The sequence below is a fragment of the Cynocephalus volans genome, chromosome 3 (genome assembly GCF_027409185.1).
Source record: "Cynocephalus volans isolate mCynVol1 chromosome 3, mCynVol1.pri, whole genome shotgun sequence".
Classification (NCBI taxonomy): domain Eukaryota; kingdom Metazoa; phylum Chordata; class Mammalia; order Dermoptera; family Cynocephalidae; genus Cynocephalus; species Cynocephalus volans.
In genome coordinates this window covers 153,907,470-153,928,527 of record NC_084462.1, presented here as the reverse complement: position 1 = coordinate 153,928,527, position 21,058 = coordinate 153,907,470, and the positions used below count along the sequence as shown (strand labels likewise).

Here is a 21,058-nt window from a genome sequence, read left to right as displayed (position 1 = left end):
GATCAGTGAGGCTGGCTGCCTGGCAGTGTTACCCAACTCCTTCCTTCCCACACTGACCACTTGGGCTGTGTTTGCTCTGCAGAATCTCTAGCTATAGTCATTTGGAGTGTTTTCACTCACAGTTCTATGGCTAAGACTGTTTTGATTGTTCACTTTAACCCAGGTTTCACTTGTGTTGAAGTTTGATTTCTTAGGGGGTGGATGGGGGCTAGATTCTTCAGTGTGCTCCATCCAAGTTCTCAAATGTCCTTTCATAATTTACAGATCCTTGCAAACACTCCAGTGATGACTGAGGTTCCAAACCCTTCCCTTTGCCCCCCACCCCCAAAGATGCAGGTCATAGGAGAGTCAAGTCTCCTAGAGTGACTTGATCCAGTAGAAATATAATACAAGCCAGTGGTGTCATTTTACATTTTCTAGTAGCCACATTAAAAAAGGAAAAAGAAACAGGGGAAATGGATTTTAACAATAAATTTTATTTAGCCCACTTACCCAAAATATTATCATTTTAGTGTGTCATCAATATAAAAATTATGAATGAGATTTTTTTGTTATTTTTTTGGCGCTGTTTTTGAATTCCAGTGTGTATTTCATAGCTCCCCACATCTTGTTTTGGATTAGTGACATTTCAGGTGCTCAATAGCCACATGTGGTGAGTGGGAGTCATATTGGTCAGTGTGGTTCTAGCTCCACTCAGAGTGTGGTCATAATATGGAGCTTGTTAGAAATGGAGACTCTTGGGCCTCACCCCAGCCCTGCTGAGTCAGAACCTGCATTTTATCACGATCCCCAGGAGTGCATTCTAGAATGCTCGCTGAAGTGTGAGAAACACTGGTCTCAAAGACTGTGGCTGGACTGCAAGTCAGCATGGCATGATTCCACATCGTCTACATTTAAAAAAAATTAGATATAAAGAATTATTGATAGGGACAGTTCTTTTGAGGCCAGGAATGCCCTCCTCCCTTGCCCCAGCTCCCTTGGTCCTGGTCTTGTGGGAGTGGCATGATGAATGACGAGGTTTGATCCTTACCTGGACTTAGTTAATTCTCCCCCATCCAGAGCCCTTCAGGAGCTGCTGCAGCGAGAGGATAAGCACATGCCAGGTTGGCTGTGTGGACTTTGCGGGAGGGTATTACTCAGGCGTCTGCCACTAGTTGGATGTGTCCCCTTGTTTGAGTATGTGAACCTTTTGGATATATGTCTCCATCTGTAAAAAAGGCACCGTGGCACCTGGGATTTCTAGCTTGCCTTGCAGGTTTATTATGAGGATCAAAAAAGCTATATGTAATTTTTAAATTAAAAACTTTAAAAAATTTGTTTGGCTTTGAGTAGGTAATACAATCACATGTTTTGACATTCAGAAGATAAAAGGGACATGTTATGTAGTGAAAAATAAGACATGATCTCCCAAGAGGCAATCAGTAGTACCAGTTTTTTTGAGATTCCTTCAAGAGATAGTTCTCCTGCATGCACCAGGAATTACATCTACATGGTTTTCCCCTCCTCTGTTTACACAGCATAACTACCTTGGATTTCCACTTTCCACTTAAAAATGTGCCTTAGATATTGGCCATATCACTATATAAAAAGTTTCCTCATTCCTTTTTTGAAATAATGTAATATTCCATTGTACAAATATACTGCAATTTATTTAAACAGGCTGTTCCCAATTTTTGTTTCTAATTTTTTCCAATTTGACCAGTGATGCAATGAATATTTTCCATGGATATGAGGATGTCTCAGATGTAATTTGTTAATTTGAAGCATTTTATTATAAGTACTTGACACTAATTTTAAATTATTAGTCTTTATTCTTAACAATATAAAACATCTTTATTGAGAGCACTTTATACCAGACTAATTAGGTCTTCTTTCATAGAATCAAAGACATTTAGCACTGTAAAATACTTTAGATATTATTAACTCCAATTCCTTATTTTATTAAGATTCAGACAGAAGAAACTTGCTCAAAGTCACACGGCAGTTCCTGTGGATCCAGCAGAGAATCAATCCAGGTTGCTTGATTTCCCTGTCAATGCTTTTTCTGCTTCCCCATGCTGCTGTTAGGTATGCAACTTTAAAGAAACTTTAACAAGACTTTTTTCTCTTAAAAATTTTATTTTATGACTATACAACCTAATATATATGACTTACTAAAACACAGCAAGAGATAGTTAGAATTTCTTCAGTCATAAGTGTTAGAAGTTCAAATCAAATGAGCCTAAGCAAAAAAAGGGAAGTTGGCTCATGTAACAGTGAATCTTAGGTTCACTTGGCTTCAGGCATAGCTGTATCCAGGTGCTCAAATATTGTAGTGAGCTGTATGTTTCTTTCTACCTCTAACACTCTCTTCTCCTCATGGGGCAGGCAGGGTGACCACCAGCAATTTCAGAATTAGCACACGCCATGCCCAACAGAAAGGCAGTCCCGTTCAACAGCTGTGGCAGAGAAGTCCCAGGAAGGACTGATTATCTGGCTGAGTTTATGTCTGTCGCACTAATAACTGCCACCCATGGGATGGGACACTCCGATTGAATTGTAATCATCATCATAACCAGTGTCTGAATAGCACACTGTAGTTTACAAAGTCTTTTCATTCACAGCACTTTTTAGGTCCCTACCGTAGCCCTGGGAGATAGAGAGGAAAGTAAGGGTAAAAGATCAGGAAGATCAGGCTGTGCACAGAACCAAGGAGAGTTTTTTTGTGCTACTCACGTGTCTGAGAACCAACAGTCCACTGTTGATAGGACTGAGGCAAGAAGCCACTTTACAAATGTTTGATCCTTCTGTCTGCGGACATTTACTTCAGGCACAGCGGCCTTTCAGTAGTGTCTATGCCCTACCTGTGGCTGAATGTGGAACAGCTGGGTTCACAGCTGGCTTTGGACCTGCCCCATCCTCAGGCCTGCTGTGACATGTGAGAGTAGGGAAAGGAAGACCCCTAGGGCTGGTGGTTTTCTGTAGCCAAGTCCCTACCAGCATACCGTGTCTGCATCTGTGATCATTTGAAAGGTTTCCTCAGCCTCTGCTCCAAGCCTGAAGCAGAATTGGCTGTACCAGGTTTCAAGTAACAAAGGCCCAGCCCCAGAGATGATCAGTGTCCTGGGCAAGCAACTTCTTTGGAGTGCCAGCCTCGGTGATGACGGGCCCTCAGAGATGCAGCTATATCTTGGGGTGGGAAAAGTTGGGCTCACCCAAGGCAAACTGGTTCTTCCAAATCCATACAGAGATGCTGAGAATGAGAAACAGCCCAGGAATGGAATAAATAACTTTTTAAATGACAGACCTCTGTCTTAGATGAACATGTTTCCTTCTTTGGGTAATCAGACTTACTACGAAGTCTACCAAAACCAAAACCAAAACCTCAAAGCCTTTGGCCTGATATTTGTCATTTCCTGATCCTGCTCTGAGTCTGTACCACCAGGCAGGCCTGGCTCTCAGAGTGTGGCACCACACCAGCCTGCAGTGCAGGGGGACAGTGTCATGCATGGCGTGCCCTAGCATCAGTCAGAGCAAGTCTCAGCTCTATCCCTTGAAGCAGCCCGGGCCCATCTAGAGAATGCAAAACAGCAAGACCAGAGAAATGTACCACTGTCTTCCCAGAGGCGACACAAGCTTGCATTTGAATTTTTCACACAAGCCAAAATTTCAGAAAAGCACCTTCATCCAGGGCCTCAGCTAGTCCATATGGTGCCTTTGTGCAAAAGTCGAAGGCAGTACCCACTCTGGGTGGACATTTACAAAATGATGCCCTTTCTGTTTGGTTAGCAGAGCACACTCTGGATCCCAGCTTCTTTCCTGTGCCCTTGACAGGTGTCCCTGTGCAGGCACAATCTGTCCACCTTCTGGTGCTCTGCCCTCGTTCAAAAAATGCAGTTGCCACCTGAGAGGACCTCCTCCCTTTTTTGGCATATGTCCTCTCTAAGCACAGGGTTGACATGGACAATATTTTAAAATCACTATCTCTTATTTTTATTCCATTTGATGTGGGTTCAAGGAGAGCTTGTTTTTTGGTTGGTACGTTTAAGTGTGACTCAAAAAGAGGAGAGTCACTGGCCAGAGTCCCTGGAGAACTTGCTGTAAATTCCTAGTAGGTGGGGCAATGAGCTGGTGGACTGGGGCAGACCTTCCCAAAGACAGAGGAGTTGGTGAAGGAAACAGTGATGGAGATGGAGGGAGAGGCCAGGGTTATGCTCTCTTACATGCTGCAGTGGAATTGGGAGTAACCTTTGTGAAGGACAATGAATTGTACCTATTAGTATTTAAGAAACACATGCCCTTTGACCTAGAATTTCTACTGCTAGGATTTATCCTATAAATATATATATTTTATATGGATGTAATATACATATATATAATATATTCATTGTGGCATTGTTTGTAACTTCAAACAAGGAATGGAAACTACCAGCAGGTCCATTGATAGGGACTGGTTAAATACAAGGGTACTTAAAAAAAGCTCATGGAAAGATTAGCATTATCTTTTAATTCTATTTTTCCACAAACTTTTTGAAGTACCCTCATACATAGTACATTCATCAAATGGAATACTATTTTGTCTTTAAAAAAAGTGAGTACAAAAAAATGGAAAGATGCCCAAGATATATTGCTCAGTGGGAAAAAAAATGCAAATTGTACAATATTATGTATAATCTTCTTTGGGTAAAACTTGCTGAAAATTGATAATCAATCTGTCTATCCTGGGCTAAATCGCTTTAAATTTATGGAAACTAGAAGACTGAGTTTATGTTGAAAGAAAACCAAACAATCATCCCCTCTGGCTCCCATCCACCCCCAGCTCCCTACGGTGCCCAACCTTCTCTTTCCTGTCCCACCTCCTGGCAGGGGCTCCCTTGAGCTCCCCTTGACACGCTTCAGGAATCTAGCTATGTCTGTGACTCTTGAAGTCGCCTGGGTTCACCCATCAGCACCACCCCGAAATGTCATCTCCTCGGGGGAGGGGGGAAGAGTCTCCCTGGTCCATGAGAGACTGAGCAGGCACTGGGCTGGAGCAGAACTGTCTCAGAGCCCGGGTCTCCTTCCATGCCAGACTCTCCCGTGGATGGTGAGGAGATGCCATAGCGATTCATCATGCCAGCACTCAGCTTGCTCCCCCGTCTTTGTGTCCCTGCCTGAGTTCAGCAGTGTTGGGCTGCTGTCAGCAACAAAGGCCAGGGTGTAATGAAGGTTGCAGTTGTCCCTGACCCCAGGTCTGCAGAGCTTTGTCAGAAACCAGGACAGGGTTGAGGGAGAGAGGTGCAGGTTCAGGAATCTTGAGGGACCTTCGAGATGGTCTGAGGACAGGGCCGCAGAACTGTCCACTTCTGATTCAGACTCCAAAGCACAGAGCTCATCTGGGATTGAGTAGACCTTCCAAGGTGTGGAGTGGGGAGCTGGGTCTTGGCTGCTGCTAAGTCATTCAGTCCTGGGCAAAATATGACCCTGATGGAGTGACTCCCCAGAGCTGCCTCCTCACCCCGCCCCCTCACCGTGAACATGCCACCCTCCTGTGTTTCTTTACTTCTCGCTAAAAACAAAAATGGGTCTGTAGGGAGGTGAGAAGGGACTGAGAGCTGGGAGAGCCCCTTGGAATTTGAAAGCATTCTCAATGTCCCCAGACCTGTGTGTTTTGCATGCCAAACAGCACCCCTCCAGTCAATCTTGAATAAACATCTTGCAACCTTCCACTTGCCTGGGTGTCTGAAGGACAACATATACGACATTATTTCTTTCCACTGAGTAACAATTGAGTTCAGTGTTCTCTGCAACCTGCACTTGGCCACAGAGGCGAACATAAGGTGTTTCATGACGCAGACATCACAATTCCTACAACATGAAGACTCGGGAAGCAGTCTGCTGCCAGCGAGGGGCCTCCCCTGGACCATCCCCCAAGAATAGAGCTCTGTCCTTGTGACGGGGGAGCCGAGCTGGCAGGAGAGAAAGGTGGATAGTAAATATCCACCAGAAGGCCCTGTAGCAGGGCAGATGTTGGGCAAAAGCCAGCTGATTAAAAAAGAGGCCTTTAACTTCAGTTTTTTTTTTTTTTTTTTGAATGAAGAAAAGTAAAAGGCTGGGAACAAACTTTTACTTGTGTCCCTCTGGGTTAAATGCTCAGATAGTCTGCTTAGAACAATTTCGCATCTTTACCCCAGACCTTTAGTCCCCATGGTCTAGGACAGATATTATCTTCATTTTAGAGGCTGGGAAGCTGTGACAGGGAATTAGGAAGTTAATTTCCCAGGGGCATCAGCAGCGAAGCCAAGGAAAGAACCCTGAGGGAAGCGTGTTGGAACTGGCACCATGTTGCTCCAAGACCCAACACACATTCATCCTGGTGTTCGCAGATGGAAAGGGCTTTTGCAGCAGATATTCCTCCTGCACCCAGAATGTGCCTGAGGCCTGGGGCACCTGGGGAGCAACACAGAGCTTTGCCACCCTTGCCAGATTCCAAGGGTGATGGGAGGGAAGGCAGCAAGGAGTAGGGTTCTCATTCTTTCCCTCGGTTTTCTCCTGGTTTTGGCAGTACCTCAGTGACTGGGGATGGACGGCCAGGATAATCACCCCCCATTACACGTTGCGGGAACAGGAGGGCAGGAGCTCTGAAGGAGACAGTATCTTAGAGTGCCCCAAAGCAGAGGGGGACATGAGCCGGCCAACAGGCAAGTCACAGGGACCCTCAGAGGGATGTCCCCCAAGGGGGTTGTTCAGGCAGAGGGGCCTGAGTCCTGCCTGCTTGGACAAGGGTGGAGGGGCCTGGTTCGCCTGCCCAGGGTGCTGTCCCTGCCTCATGGAACTGCCAGAACTCTACAGATGGGAGCAGGTTGCGGCCAACTTCCCCGGCTTTTGAAAATCCTGCATGTTAATTAGTTCCCTACTGCTTTGTACATGGCCCACATTTTAATAGTCTCCAGGCCTCTTCCACCATTTGCTCTCTGATGTTCGGCGCCATTTCTCTTCTCCTCGAGACAGTGCCCCTGGCTCCTCTGACACCCTCCTGGTCCGGGAACAACTTAAGGCACGCCGATGTGCCAAGCATGTAGCCTGAGATTGATGAGCCTGTCAGCTGGCTCCCCATGCCCCCAGCCTCCCCCTCGCCGTGTGCTCCTCAGATGGATGAGCCGGGTGGGGTGGGCGGGATGGGGGGAGGCGAGCGAAGGGACCCGGGAGCCTCGAGCCAGGTGTGAGCCAATGGGCAGCGTGACCTTCTCCTGGCCTGCAGAGGAGTCTGGCTGTGTCCTTCCGACGGGGAAGGACGCTGCGGCTCCCACCCCCATCTGTCAGTGCTTATCTGTCTCTGTGCGGGGGGTTGCCTGAGCTTGGTGCTGGGAGAATGGATGCCTTCAAGTGCATCAGGGGGAAATGACCAGCCATTTATCTCTTTCCTGCAGTGTCAGAGCCTGCAGCCATCCATCCTGGAGGCCTGCAGCAGCAGCAGCTTCTTCAGCTCTGGTTGGCCTCCTGAGTAGGGGAGCCGTGGAGAGGTGGGCAGGCCACTCCAGCCTCTGCTCCATGCCACAACTGCTTATGCTCCAGAGACCTGCTCCTTTTGTCTTCCTGGCAGTCCCAGGAAAGGAGCTGGGGCTGGAGACTGAGTCTGGGTGTCCTCGACACTGCTTGCATTCTGCAGGGCTTGGGAGCTTGGGTGGGCAGAGGAAATGGACCGGCCACTGGAAGTGCTGGGGCAGTGACATGGCCACAGCAGAGATTCCATGGCCATGTCTGCAGAGCCATGTGTAGAGCGTGGGTTGTAAGTCTGAGGAGTCACTCAGTCATGCTGTGGCCTGCTCACCTGTAGCTCTCTCGGCTGGAAGGTACACACTATGAGGGTAGAGGGCAGGGGCCCCTCTGTATCTAGCACACAGAGTGAGGCTTGACACATAGTAGATGGACAGTAAAGATTTATTAAAGGGATGAAGGAAAGAAATGTGTCTGGTATTTCATCTCGAGCTTGGAGAACATGACTTGGCTTTCATCATCTCCATTTCACCAATGAGATGGAGCCAGAGAGGAGAAGCTTTAGGCAGCTGGGCTGGGTTTCTCTTGGTTCCCAGCCTGGCCTGAGGGGCTGTCTTGCCTCTCTTTGGTTTTAGGTCATAGAGTCCTTCCCTTTGTCAAACAGCTGTGCTCTGCAGGAGAAGAGGTACCAAACAGGGATGCAAGGCCTTGTTTCTAGTCCAGACCCCTCCACCCTCTGGCTTTGTGATTTTGGGCAATTACCTAACCACTTGGCCTTGATTCTTCTGCTGTGAAATGCAGATCATGGTAGCTCCCTGGGGGTATTCTGAGAGTTGGGTGGGATGGAGAAAGAGTACTTGGCAAGTGCGAGGAGGCATGTGATGCCACCTTCCCACTGCACTGCTGGGTGGGCCGAGGGGGTCTCAGCTAATGCTGTTCCTGTCCCCAGCACTGATGATGAGCTTGTTGCAGACAGCTCGCTACCCAGCTGGAAAAGTGGGTGCCATCTGACCCAGAATGGGGACTCATTCTGCCTTTGAGTATTTTAAAAGGCCCCAGTCTAGTATCTTACACACTGAGAGGACTTGGTACCTGGCTGCGGGACCCACTTTCACCAGAACCACAGCTTGCATGAGCTCACCTCTGTGTCCCAGAACTCAGCCTTCTGGCATATATTGCCTGGGGCTTAGAGCTGAACTAGAAGGTTTCCTCTCTGCCTTTGCTATACATGTTATCCCATGGTGTGCCAGGCCAGGCCCGTCTGGCTGGGTCTTTCCCCTGCATGGCCTAGGCTGGTTTGTTTTCTTTTTGGAGAACCATTCCTCTGTGGATTCACCCTGGTGTGGGTCCATACCTTGGCCTCCTTAACATGGGACACCTGGCCTCCACCCTGGTTCACTGCAGGGAACCCCCAGTGCACAGGGGTCTAGGGACTGCTTCCCCATGGTTGCTGCCCCCGGGATGTGTCTGATGAGCAGATAGGTGTAAGTGCCAGGAGGACAGAGCTTTGTCCACATGGTGCACAGCTGTCTCCAAGCACCAGGCTCATTGGTGGGGCTCCATACATATTGCAATAACTCCTAACTGGGCTCCCTGCTACTTCCCTTGCCCCTCTTCAGTTGTTTTCAGAGTGATCCTGTTAAAATATAGGCATTATCATGTCACACTTTGCTCAAAGCCTCCAATGACTTGCCATCATACCTGGGGTGGAAGCCAGTGTTCTCACAGCCAACTGCACAGCCCTTCAAGGACCCTGTAGCTCTCTGAGCTGGTTTCCTACTGTTCACCCCACTCTCCCTGCTCCAGGCAGACGAGGCTGGCTTCTGGGCCTCTGCACTGATGGATCCTTTTCCTGGAACATCATTGCCTGGACATCAACCCTCCCTCTCCTCCTTCAGGTTTGCACTTTCCTGGCCACATTTGAAAATGTAACCTCCCTCCTATCACCCCAATGCTCCATCTTCTCCTCTGCTCTGATTTTTCTCCAAGGCACTGATGACTGTCACATTGAAGATTTCACTGGTTTATTTCATGTATTGTTTCTCCCCTGCTAGAATGTAAGTTCTACGGGGGCAGGGATTTTTGTCCCTTTTGTTTTCACATCTGTGTCCCCAGCACTGAGAACAGAGCCTGGCATGTAGTAAGTGCTCAATAATTATTTGCCAAATGAAGGAATAAAGCAGGCCTCTTCCAGTGTGGTTCTGCATGAATTCTCCCCCCAGAGTTGCAAGAGCAATGCCCACACTGGAACTGAAGCAGGGCCAGCACCTGGGCTTCTGAGCTGTGTCTCATCCTCAGCCTCTTCTGTCCTCTTAACTGCTGCAGATTCTGCTCTTTGCTTCCATTCTCCCCGATCCCATGCCCGTGCTAGGGGAAGATGTGCCTCACTACCTCTGTTGGTCTGAGAGGGAGACTTTAGGAGGTGAAAAGAAGGGAGCTCCCATTTGAGGACCCTGCTTCTGTCAGGCACTTTATATCTGTTATCTCCTTTGGCTCCATGACAACAGTGGGAAATGGGTTTTGTTCTCCCAGTTTACAGATAGGAACTCAAGGCCATGTGTGTGATTTAGGGTAGCAGAGCTGAGATTTCACCTCAAGACAGCTTTTTGCACTTTGCAGTCATCTGTATTCCCTTTAACTATTTTTATTTTATTTTATTTTTTCCCCAGCTTTATTAAGGTATAATTGACAAATAAAAAATTATATTTATGATCAAATGAAGCTAATTAACATGTGTATTACCTCACATACTTATCTTTTTTTTTAGTAGTGAGAATATTTAAGATCTACTCTTTAAGCAATTTTCAAGTATACAATAAAATTGACAACTCTAGTCACCATGCTGTTCACCAGATTTCCAGAACGTATCTATCCGTCTAACTGAGACTTTGTGCCCTTTGACCAACATCACCTCATTCCCCCACCTGCCCTTGGAAACATTTCACCCACTCAGTCCACTCCCACCGTCCTTCCCCTGTCATCAATACCCTGCTAGGCTACATTTCCTCAGCCTGCTGGGCAGCCTGGTGGTGGGCTTCCTTTGACAGTGGGGATGTTTTTCTGTGTCTTGGGGGTGGGGAATGCATATCTGTGGTCCTGACTTCTGGATGCTGGAACCATCCTTGAGCATCCACTTGGGGTCAGTGGGTAGGAGCCGCAGAGGCCACATGAGGGAACTGTGAGTCCTCCTGTTGTATGGGTGTCCTGGGATTCCAAAACAAGTGGTGACAACGGCCTGCAGGTTGCAACCTGGGTGATGGATCCTCAATGTGGACCTCATCTATTTTGAATTTATGAGTCACGAAACAGGGAGCCCAACACAACCAAGAGAAGCACCCCTAGGGAATGAGCAGACGGATTCCTAGCTCTTCCACCATCTTAGAAATGAGTTCTCAGGTCCTCCCCAGTCTCTCCCCTGTGAGGTAAGAGAGAACAATATCCTGTCCTTTCTCCTTCCCCATGAGTCTGAGAGTCTGATGGGGATAAATGATATAATGATTCTTAAGCTCCTTGCTTCTTGGTGTAAGTTGATGTATAAATCCAAGGAAATATGATGAGCTTAACTCCTCAAAATAACATGCACCCAGAAGAGAAAACTGCATGTTTTTATTTTTAAAGAAAAACTGGAGGCAGGTAGAAAAAAAATCTGAGCGCTCATGATCTCGCGGGAGGATTCTCTGCCATTGTCTGTGGGATTCCTCCCTCCCTCTTGCACCGTAACTCTATCTCCAGGCCCCTGCGTCAGAGGGAGCCCATGATGGATGGATGGATGGATGCACCGTGTCGGGGTGTTTCACCACGATTTCCCTTGGGGCAGTCTGTCTGTTGGCAGAGCACAGCCTCCCGAAAGATGGTATCTCTTGCAAACTCGACAGCTAACAGACAGCTCCTCTCTTTATATATTTCCCCAAAGAAGAACTGTCTTAATCTGTTTTCTATATGGCATATTTTATTATAATCCACATATGACTTGCAGGTTCCCGGTCCTCCATCCTGAGCTGAATAACGAAGGAGAAGGAGTCAGAGGCTCTGTAAGCCGGTGACTTCTAAGGCGTTTGCATTTTTAAATGACCTGGGATTTAATTACTCACTGTGCTCCCATGTTGCACTTTCAGACTCATCTCGCCGGCATCCTGTTAATGAGCTTGGTGGCTCCAACAACCCAGTGGAAGCTTTTCTTTCGGTGTATTGGGTGGCAGGCTTGGGGCACCTGTGTCAAAAGCTTGTGGCTTTGATCAGCCCTCGAGAGGATGCAGCCCTGTCTGTAGCCCTGGAAAGAAGCTATTGCTCTTTATATACTGGCTTTTTTTTTTTTTTTTTTGCTTTGGTTTTATTTGTGTTATTTTTTATTTTTAAAAGACTTTCTGTGCTTCAATCCTTGTTTGTCTAAGAGGTTTTTTCTTATTTGGAAACCGATTTGCTTCGGTTTGCACAGAAGCTGTCTCTGGTGTGATGGATCGTGCTGGAAGTCACCCAAGGAGTATTTCTGTTCCCAATTAGAAGTGGAGGCAGAGCTGCTTACAGGGGCCCAGGGAGGCGGCTGGCTTGGGTGACAGCTGCTGCCGCTCTGGAGAGAGTAACGATCCATGGGTTTATATCCATGTGTATAAAATCAGGCTAATTTAAGATAAATTATGTGTATGTTTTGCACCATATTCTTTTAATGTTAAATGTTTGATGGCTCCTGTTAGGTTATGTGGTCCCCAAATTGTATATTTATTCAAAATAAATACACTTTTGAAGAATTACTCAATCCTATATCCAGATGAGCCATATTAGAATAAAATTGAATCAATGAAATCCCTAAGGGCTCAACAGGAGTGTATCTAGGACATGCATTGTGTGAGAGCTTGGACCTGTTACCTTTTTCCCCCCTCACTCTGGGACCTCTTGTGGCCAGATGCCAGGGAATGCATCCTCTGCTGGTTTGTCCGCTGAGGCGGTTACCTTTCACTCTGACCTCACAAGCCTTACCCATAGTGCTTTGCAGCCAGGTTTTATCAGTAGTTAGAATGCTACTCTTGGGATGGCACTCTGCCGGGTATTAATTAGGCAACATTAAGAACCACATTTAGATTCTATTTTTTGGAAGCAAAATCATAATAAATGTTATTTGTAATGCTATAAATCTGAACTGTCTAATGTGGTAGCCACTGGCCACATGTGGCTATGGAGCACTTGAAATGAGGCTCGTCTGAATTGACATGTGCTGTAAGTGCAAAATACACACCAGAATTTGAAGAGTTGGTGCAAATAAAAGAGTATAAAATATTGCATCAATATTTCTTGTATTGATTTCATGTCAAAATGGTAATAATATTTTGGAAATGTTGGGTTAGATAAAATATATAAAAATTAATTGCACCTGCTTCTCTTTACTTTTTAAAAATGTGGCCACTAGAAAGTATAATATTATATATGTGGTTTGCATTATATTTCCATTGGACAGTACAACATTAAAATCAGAACTATTCAAACTTTGACAATAGTAACATTTAGCATTTGTAGGGCAGTTACAATGTCCCAGGCTCTTTACATATACTGTATGATCTAATTTTGAATCTAAGTTTTGAATAGAATTAAACAAAAATTGATAAGCCTCATTTTTTACCCTGTTTCTCATCTAGTTTTTTTTTTTTTTTGGTGGGTCCTTTCAGAGTTTCTCTATGCAGTGTATTACCTTGTTTTATTCTTACACCAACACTATGAAATATATACTATGACCACCCTCATTTAACACATAAAGAAATGGAGACTTAGGTTTAATAACTAGCCCATGGTCCCCCTACTAATAAATGGCAAGGCTAGGGTTTGACTCCAGGGCTGTCTGAAAGCAGATCCTATGAGCCAATTAAATATGTTGGTAATTAGGGAAGAATGATGCCACTAAATTTCTCTGTGACCTCGGGAAACTCTCTAAATCTTTCTTTGCTTTACTTTCCTCATTAAGGGATCGGACTCTAGATGCTGTTGGAGATGGCTTCTAGCTCTTTGCATGTGAGAGAGCCCATTTCACTTTTTCTGTTTTGGTTCCATTTTCCCTCTTGATTCTTATGATCTGGTAAAGTTTTGTTCAAGAGGACCAAGAGAGTAGACTGAAGTGTGGGGAAGCAGGATGGAGGCATATTTAGTGGAGGAGGAAGAAGGAGCAGAAGGAAGAGGAGGAAATTCACAACTGATGGAAGATTCTGTATGGGGTCGATACTGTTGTGGAAGGGTGAACACCGCATGGGGATGTTTGTATAGAGCAGAGCCCAGAACCATGGCACAAACCTGCCCTCAGCCTCAGCAAAAATCTGCCTTTTATCTTGAAATATGAAGACTATGGAGAGAGTCTAGGAATGCAATGAAAACGCATTCACAGAGGTTTGGAAAAAGACTTTCAAGGAAGGATGGTAGAGAGGCAGGGTGGAGTCCGTGCAGTCTAACCAGGTGAATGGGTTCGAGAGGCAGATTGAGTTCAAGGCTGGACTTTGCCCCTTACTGGCTGTGTGATATTAAGCAAGTTCTAAACCTCCTTAAGCAGCACTGTCCTCATCTGTAAAATGGGATAATAACTGTGCTTTTGAGTGGGGTGGGATAAATTGATACAACGCAATAGCAATAACAATAACAGCCGCTACATTTTGAATATTTACTATGTGTCAAGCCCTCAGCATGTATATAAATGTACCAAAGCACGGTTGAGGCTCAGCCTGGGCCTATCAACTACTAATAAGAATCCAGTGAATGGGGGCTCTTGTCATGATCTCAGTGGCATTTTGGAAAGATCATTTGGCTGAATTCTTGTCCTGCCATGTGGCTTTTGGACAAGTTACTTAACTTCTCTGAGCCTTGGTGATTCATTTATAAAATGAGATGATTGAATTAGATGATCTAAAATGCTCTAAAGTGCTGTGCAATTCTGGAAATAAGATTTATTTAGTATTGAGAAGGCTAAGGGGGATACTAAAATATGAACTTCATATATATATGTATACACGATTATTGCAAGCTTGAGAGATGGTGACCATCTGTTCTCTCATGACTGAGGATGGGACATGAGACAACATACTTTAATTGTTTTAGATTAGACACTTAGAAGACTTTTCTGACTTAGGAGAAAAGGTAATATGTCATCAGAGCAAGCTATGGAGCTGAATGTTCCGAACTCATTAAAGCACACAGTTGACTATTTTTCTGACACTCCACTTAAATGTGACTCCATCACACAGGCCTTCCCTGACTCTGTGATCTAAAGTAGACCCTATCCCCCTTTATTCTTTCACATTTCACTCTGTTGTTTTCCTCCAGAGCACTTAAGACAATTCATAATTGCATCTTTATTTTGTATTTAGCATATAATGTCTCTTCAGACTGTAAACCACCTAACAGCAGGGCCTGTCTTTATTTGGTTCACCTACTTTGTACTTAGTCCCAGCACAGTGGTTGTCACGTGGCAGGTGCTTGGTAAACATTTGTTGAATGAATAGATGGATGGATGTGTTCCAGAGGTAGCTGATTTAGTGGGAGTTCTTGATGGAGGTGGTTCCTCTGCTCTCCTTTTTTGGTAAGAAAAATCCCAAAGACCTTGCCTCTCTCAGAAGATTTTAGATACTGTTTCTCCTTCCTGCTTTCTTTTTCTGGGGTCCGGTCACCCATGGATGTGTATTTGTTCAGTTTTAGTGGGATGCCCGGTTGCCCCTTCCCTGTGGACTGGTCAGCTTACATCTCTTTCTGGTGGACGAAATGGAAAGGGTAGGTGGAGTTCCACTGGAGTCAGAAGAAAGCCCAGTGGAGCAGGGCTCTGTGGTGCTGCTGGCTTCCATTTGCCCTTCCAGATCCACCCTTTGTCCTCCTTTATGCTGTGCTGTGCCCCAGTACATCACTGAGGCTCCCTGAGCTTGGCCAATGGGCGAGGGCACAGCAAGAAGATGGAGGAAGGCGGAGAGAGCAGTTGGGCTATGGCTCCCCTGGTCCCCTGGCCTCTGGGCTCCTGCGCTGCAGGCCACAGCTCCTGCCCTGCTCTCCTCTGGTGCTTTCTCCCTCTGTCCCTGCAGGAATGGCGGTGGTATGGCTCCTCGCCGGAAACTCTGCTGGGGCACTTCACCATTCCTTGCTGGGTCCTGTCCACACCTCTGTAAATAGTCCCTGCCCTATACTCTCAACTCCCCCCAGCAGTGGGCCGTTTGTTTCCCCCGACTGTTCTCCCACATCGTGTTTGTACACCCACCTTTCCTGATACAGTGGTAGGAACCCCACCTCCAACTGCCAGGGACAGGGAGGGGTACGCAGGAATATTTTGTAGTAAATCAAAATATAATCACTTGTAACTTTGGTTTCTGTTTTTAATTTAAAAAAACAACAAAATCTCTGTCAGGTTAGGAGTTTGGGGAACACCTCGAGGAAGGGGTTCAACCTCTTTCTCTGGTTTCTGTCATGGGCAGGGCTGGCTCTGGCTACCACTGCTCAGTTGGCCTGGTGACCTCAGCCTTAGTTAGCCCGTCAGACTCCTGATGTTATCAGAAAAAAGCCCTGGTGCACGGGCACTGCAGGACCCACTCCGCCCATCCCCCCTGGTGTATATTCACTGTGGCACCCACTCTGCCCATCCCCCCTGGTGTATATTCACTGCGGCACCCACTCCGCCCATCCCCCCTGGTGTGCACTCACTGTGGCACCCACTCCGCCCATCTGTCCTGGTGCGTATTCACTGCGGTACCACTCTGCTGGTCTGAGGCCTGTCCGGCATTTGCCTCACTCCTTCCCTTCCCTTGGCTTTTGAGGCCTCCAGTTCCGGTGAGCTGATGAGAGCAGCCCCCCTGAGGCTGAAGTAACTGTTCATGGAGTACACTGGGGCCAGGCAGCCCACATGGCCATGGGGTGGTTGGTCGTGGACCTGCCAGGCAAGAGGTGGGAGAGATGGAGGGAAAAATGATAATTGAGGCAATGCTGGTGTACTGACTGAGAGTTTTCAAAACACTGAACATACATGAACATGTTTCTGCCCCCCAAAGCAAACTCGTGGCATTGGGCATTGTATTCCTCACTTTGGAGATGCAGAAACAGGCTCCAGGCAACTCGTGCACCTTGCCCTGTGTCACCCGGCCGGAGAGTGGCAGAGGCAAGACTGAGACTCAGACCGTCTGATCCCGTGTTCCTCTGGCAGCCTTTCTGCTCTGCCTCAGCCTACCCTGAGGGTGCGGGCAGGGTCGGGATCTATCTCTGGGATTATGAAATGGAGCCGGAAAAGCTAGACTCAAGTCCAGTGTTCCTGTTCCTCCAGGAGAGAGCACAGGCCATCTGGAGTCCCACCCGGGAGCTGTGGTCTTTGCATAGCCTCAAGGACCATCCCTCCTGTGCCACCTGCTCCACCTGCTCTTGGTGGCCTGACCTGCTGTTCTGTTTCTTCTTTGCAGAAGTAGAGCTGCCCTTGAAGAAAGATGGCTTCACCTCAGAGAGCACCACGCTGGAAGCCTTGCTCCGCGGTGAGGGGGTTGAGAAGAAGGTGGATGCCAGAGAAGAGGAGAGCGTCCAGGAAATACAGGTATTTCTGTGCCCCTGGGGGAGCCATGTGGCACCCCTGTTGAGCTTCCAGAACTCCAGCACCGGCTCTGGAGCCTCATCTCACGGGCTAGGGTGACATCTCACACTGCCTCATGGCAACCGTTGTTAGGAAGCTCACCAACTCTTTTTTGATTTAACGTGTTCCCCAGAAGAAGTCCTTATTCCCTTCCAGTCTGTTCCTCTCTCTTGATTTCCCCATTCTTCCATTTGAGATGTATTTATTAAGCCTACTAAGCACCAGGTACTGTGCTAGGTCCTTGCGACCCAAACAGACTGAGTGCTCGGCCCCGTGGAACGCACAGTCCACTGTCCAGGCTCGAAACTCAGGGGTGTCTGCAGCAGCTGGTCCCTGCCTCACCCCTGTCCCTCCGTCCTCACTCCCCAGCCCGGCTCTGGCTCAGCAGACTCCTCAGTCCTTTCCCAGCACACACGTGCATCCTTCATGGCCAGTTTAGCTATCACCCTCCTGCAGGGCAGTTGCTTCTATCCCCATGTGTCTACTCCTCTCTGTTCACACCACTACACAGGGTTAGATTGGTGTTGCTGCTGCCTTTTCTTATTTGTTTTTCATCCCCTGCTACAGTGTCTAATACACTGCTTGGCACAGAGTATTGTAAAAATATTAATTAATACTAATATTAAATAGCACAAATAATTAAATATAATTAAATTATTAAAGTTAACCTATATTTATGCTAAATTTATATTGCATATTAATTTTTCTATTTTATGTTATACACATTATATATTTATTAATTTAATATTTAACTTAATGTTTATGTTTACTTAATTTATATATTACTTTATTAAAATTATAATTAATAATAATAACAAATACATTTTTGGTTTGCTTAATAAGTACCACCAGTCTGTGAGTTCCATCAAGTCAGGACCATGCTGTCGTGTTTGCCATCGTATCCCTGGGACCTTGCGCAGGAGGGTCTCAGTAAAGGTGATGAATGAATCAGTGACTCTGGTCTTCTTCTCTGCCATTGCTGTGTTCAGATGAATGGTTGAGTCTTTTCCATGAAGTTGCCACAACCTGGCTTTTATTTGTTCCCTCCTCTTGTTTCCGTGAGCTTCAGCCCTAGTAAAGATCCTCATTAACTGTGACCTTTATTTGTGTAACAGACCTTGGAGTCGTCTTTGACTCCTGCCTTTCTCTCGCATCCACCATCCCATCCGTCAGGAATCCTGTTGACTGTGCCTTCAACGTAAATCCAGAGCATAGCCCCTTCTCCCCACGGCCACCACTGCTACCCCATCCAGGCCACTCTCATCTCTCATTTGAGTGGCTGTGATTGCCTTCTCAATAGTCTCTCTGCTCATGCCAGAGAAGGAGCCTTTTAAAAAAGAAAAAAAAATTTTTTTTAACAGAAGTTTTAGGTTCTCAGGATTGGAAGGAACAGAGGTTTCCTGTATGCCCACTGCCCTCACACATGCACAGCCTCCCCCGTTATCAACATCCCCCTCTGGAGTGGTGCATTTGTTACAATTCATGAACCTACGTTGACACATCATTGTCACCCACAGTCCATAGTTTACATTAGGGTTCACTCTTGATGTTGTACATTGTATGGGTTTGGACAAATTTATAATGACATATATCTACTATTATAATATGAAATGGAATAGTTTTACTGCCCTAAAACTCCTCTGTGTTCTGCCTATCCCTCCCTCCCTCCCTCCTGACCCCTGGCAACCACTGATCTTTTCACTGTCTCCATAGTTTTGCCTTTTCCAGAGTGTCATATGCTTGGGCTTCTGTAGTGTGTAGCCTTTTCAGATTGGCTTCTTTTACTTAGCTGTGTCCATTTAAGGTTTCTTCGTGCCTTTTCATGGCTTTGATTGCTCATTTATATCTAATGCTGAATAATATTCTGATGTCTGGATGTACCAAAGGAGAGGGAGCTTCTTAAAATTTAAGTTGGTTTCCATCATTCTTGTGCTCAAAACCCTGTGGTGGCCCCTTTGGTCTCAGAGTGAAAGTCAGAGCCCTCTCACCCCTCTCTGACTGGGCTCCTTCCTCTTTTCCTTGCTCATTTGGCTCCAGGTGCGACCTCTCTTTGCTGCTCCTAGAACGTGCCAGGCATGCCCCTGCCATCGGGCTTCTGCTCCGGCTGTTTCCTCTGTCTGGAAAGTCCTTCCCCCAGATGCCTGCTTGGCTCTCACCCTTGCGTGCTCCAGGCCTCTGCTCTTATCTCTCCTTCTCTACAAGGCATACCCTGACTGCTCTGTTTAATACCTCAGCCTGTGCCCTGCCCACCCCAGCTCTTCTGATTCTGTTCCTCTCCTTTCCTTTTCTTTTTCCCATTACTTTTATCACCATATAACGTACTTTGAAATTTACTTATTATATTATTTATTGTCTGTTTTCTTCTAATAGAATGTAAACTCCTCAAGGGCAGGAGGATCCTTTGACTATTTTTGCTAACTAATATATCTCACACACCTGAATGGTGCTTGGCACGTAATAGACGCACAATGAGTACTTGCCCAGAGGGTGCATGAGTGAACAGATTCTGGCAAGTCACCCTGTCCCCAGTCCTTCCCCTCTCCAACACGTCCTACTTTTCTAGCTGACCTTCTGTTCTGAGGCAAAACCCTTGTGCCACTCCCTTGCTAAAAACCCTTTTGTTTCCTACTAAATAAACCCAACACAATGGGCATGACCTTCCTAGGCCTCCCTTCTCTTGTCCTAGCCTAGTTTTCAGGCTTACTCTCCATTACTCCGTTACTTCCTCTGTTCTGCAGCCTTGTTCCCTCGGTGTCTTTGGTCATGCTGTGCCCTTTGTCTGGCGTGCCTTTTCTTCCATCTCCACATGTACAAATTCCACTCATCTTTTAGGCTCAGCCTCAACGCCACCTTCCTTATCAAGCCTTTCCTTGATCCCCCACCAGCCAGAGGGATCTCTTCTTGCTCTGGTGTTTAGGACAGCTACTGCTTTCTTCCATGCGTGTGTGTATTTGCTGTTCATGTATTAGCCCCCATTTTTGGACCGTCAGGTTGTGAAGTCAAGGTCTACCATCTCTGTATTACCTGTCAGAGTATTTTTTGTTCAGTTAGTGTAATTTGACACAGTCAGTGAATGGAGCAGAACCATTGCCCAGAGTCTTGATACTCTAGTGATGTGTAGCCCTTCTCTACAGCTGGTGGTGGGTTTGAGCTCTTCTTCTCTAGCACTCGCTGGTACATGGGTCATCACTGTTGTATCATCATCATCACCATCACCCCCAACACATGCTGAATGTCTACTATGTGCAGAGACGTGGCTACTATCTGCTGTGCTAGAAGATAAAACCAAGACCATATAAGCCAAATGAATTTGCATGTTTTATTGGCTTTACATTATTAAAATACATATGTAGAAAATGAGCTATATTTTTTCATACATTTATTCCTTCATTTGACCAAAGTTTAATGAGAGCATCCTCTGAGAAACAGAGCCCAAAAGAGACCTGTCCCCTCCACTCATATTCTAGTATGACATACAGACAGAAAACAAGTAAAGCAAATAAAATAATTGCATTTTAGGATAAATGCCATGAGAAGAACCACCAGTATGAAGATCAATGTAAGAGGTGGGACAGAATCTAGGTAGTGTCCTAAGGCAGACGGGGGATTTACCCTCAGTTCTATGGGATGACAGGGAGCCAGCAAAGTGAGAATCCCGGGGACGAGAAACAGTGTGTGTGACACCCCCACATAGGTCAGAGCTCATCATGTCTCGAGACCAGACAGGAGGCCTGTGTGGCCAGAGCATGGTGCCAGGGAGAGAAAAGCCCAGGATGGAGTAGACAGGTGGGCAGGGACCAGATCACTCAGGTCTCACAGGACACGGAAGTGGCTTTTGGTGTCATGTGAAATGAAAAAGGAAGCCATGTGGAGGATTTTAATCAGGGCAGTGAGTTTATATTTCATAGAGATCCCTCTGGCTGTTGCATAGAGAAGAGATTGGATACAGGCCAGCAGTAGAGGGAGGGAAATCAGTTCTGAGATTGTTGTAGTATTCCAGGCCAGAGATAATGGAGTCTTGAAAAAGGAATTATTTATTTT

At 46.4% G+C, this 21,058-nt stretch overlaps 1 protein-coding gene across 1 annotated transcript in view; it reads left to right on the top strand.

Moving 5' to 3' along the window:
- Positions 1–21,058, top strand: part of DPF3 (double PHD fingers 3) — a 251,100-nt gene that overhangs the window by 134,593 nt on the left and 95,449 nt on the right. The window contains exon 4 of the mRNA XM_063090345.1: positions 16,854–16,981. Coding sequence (XP_062946415.1) covers positions 16,854–16,981 — 128 coding nt within the window. The remainder of the gene's footprint in view (positions 1–16,853; positions 16,982–21,058) is intronic.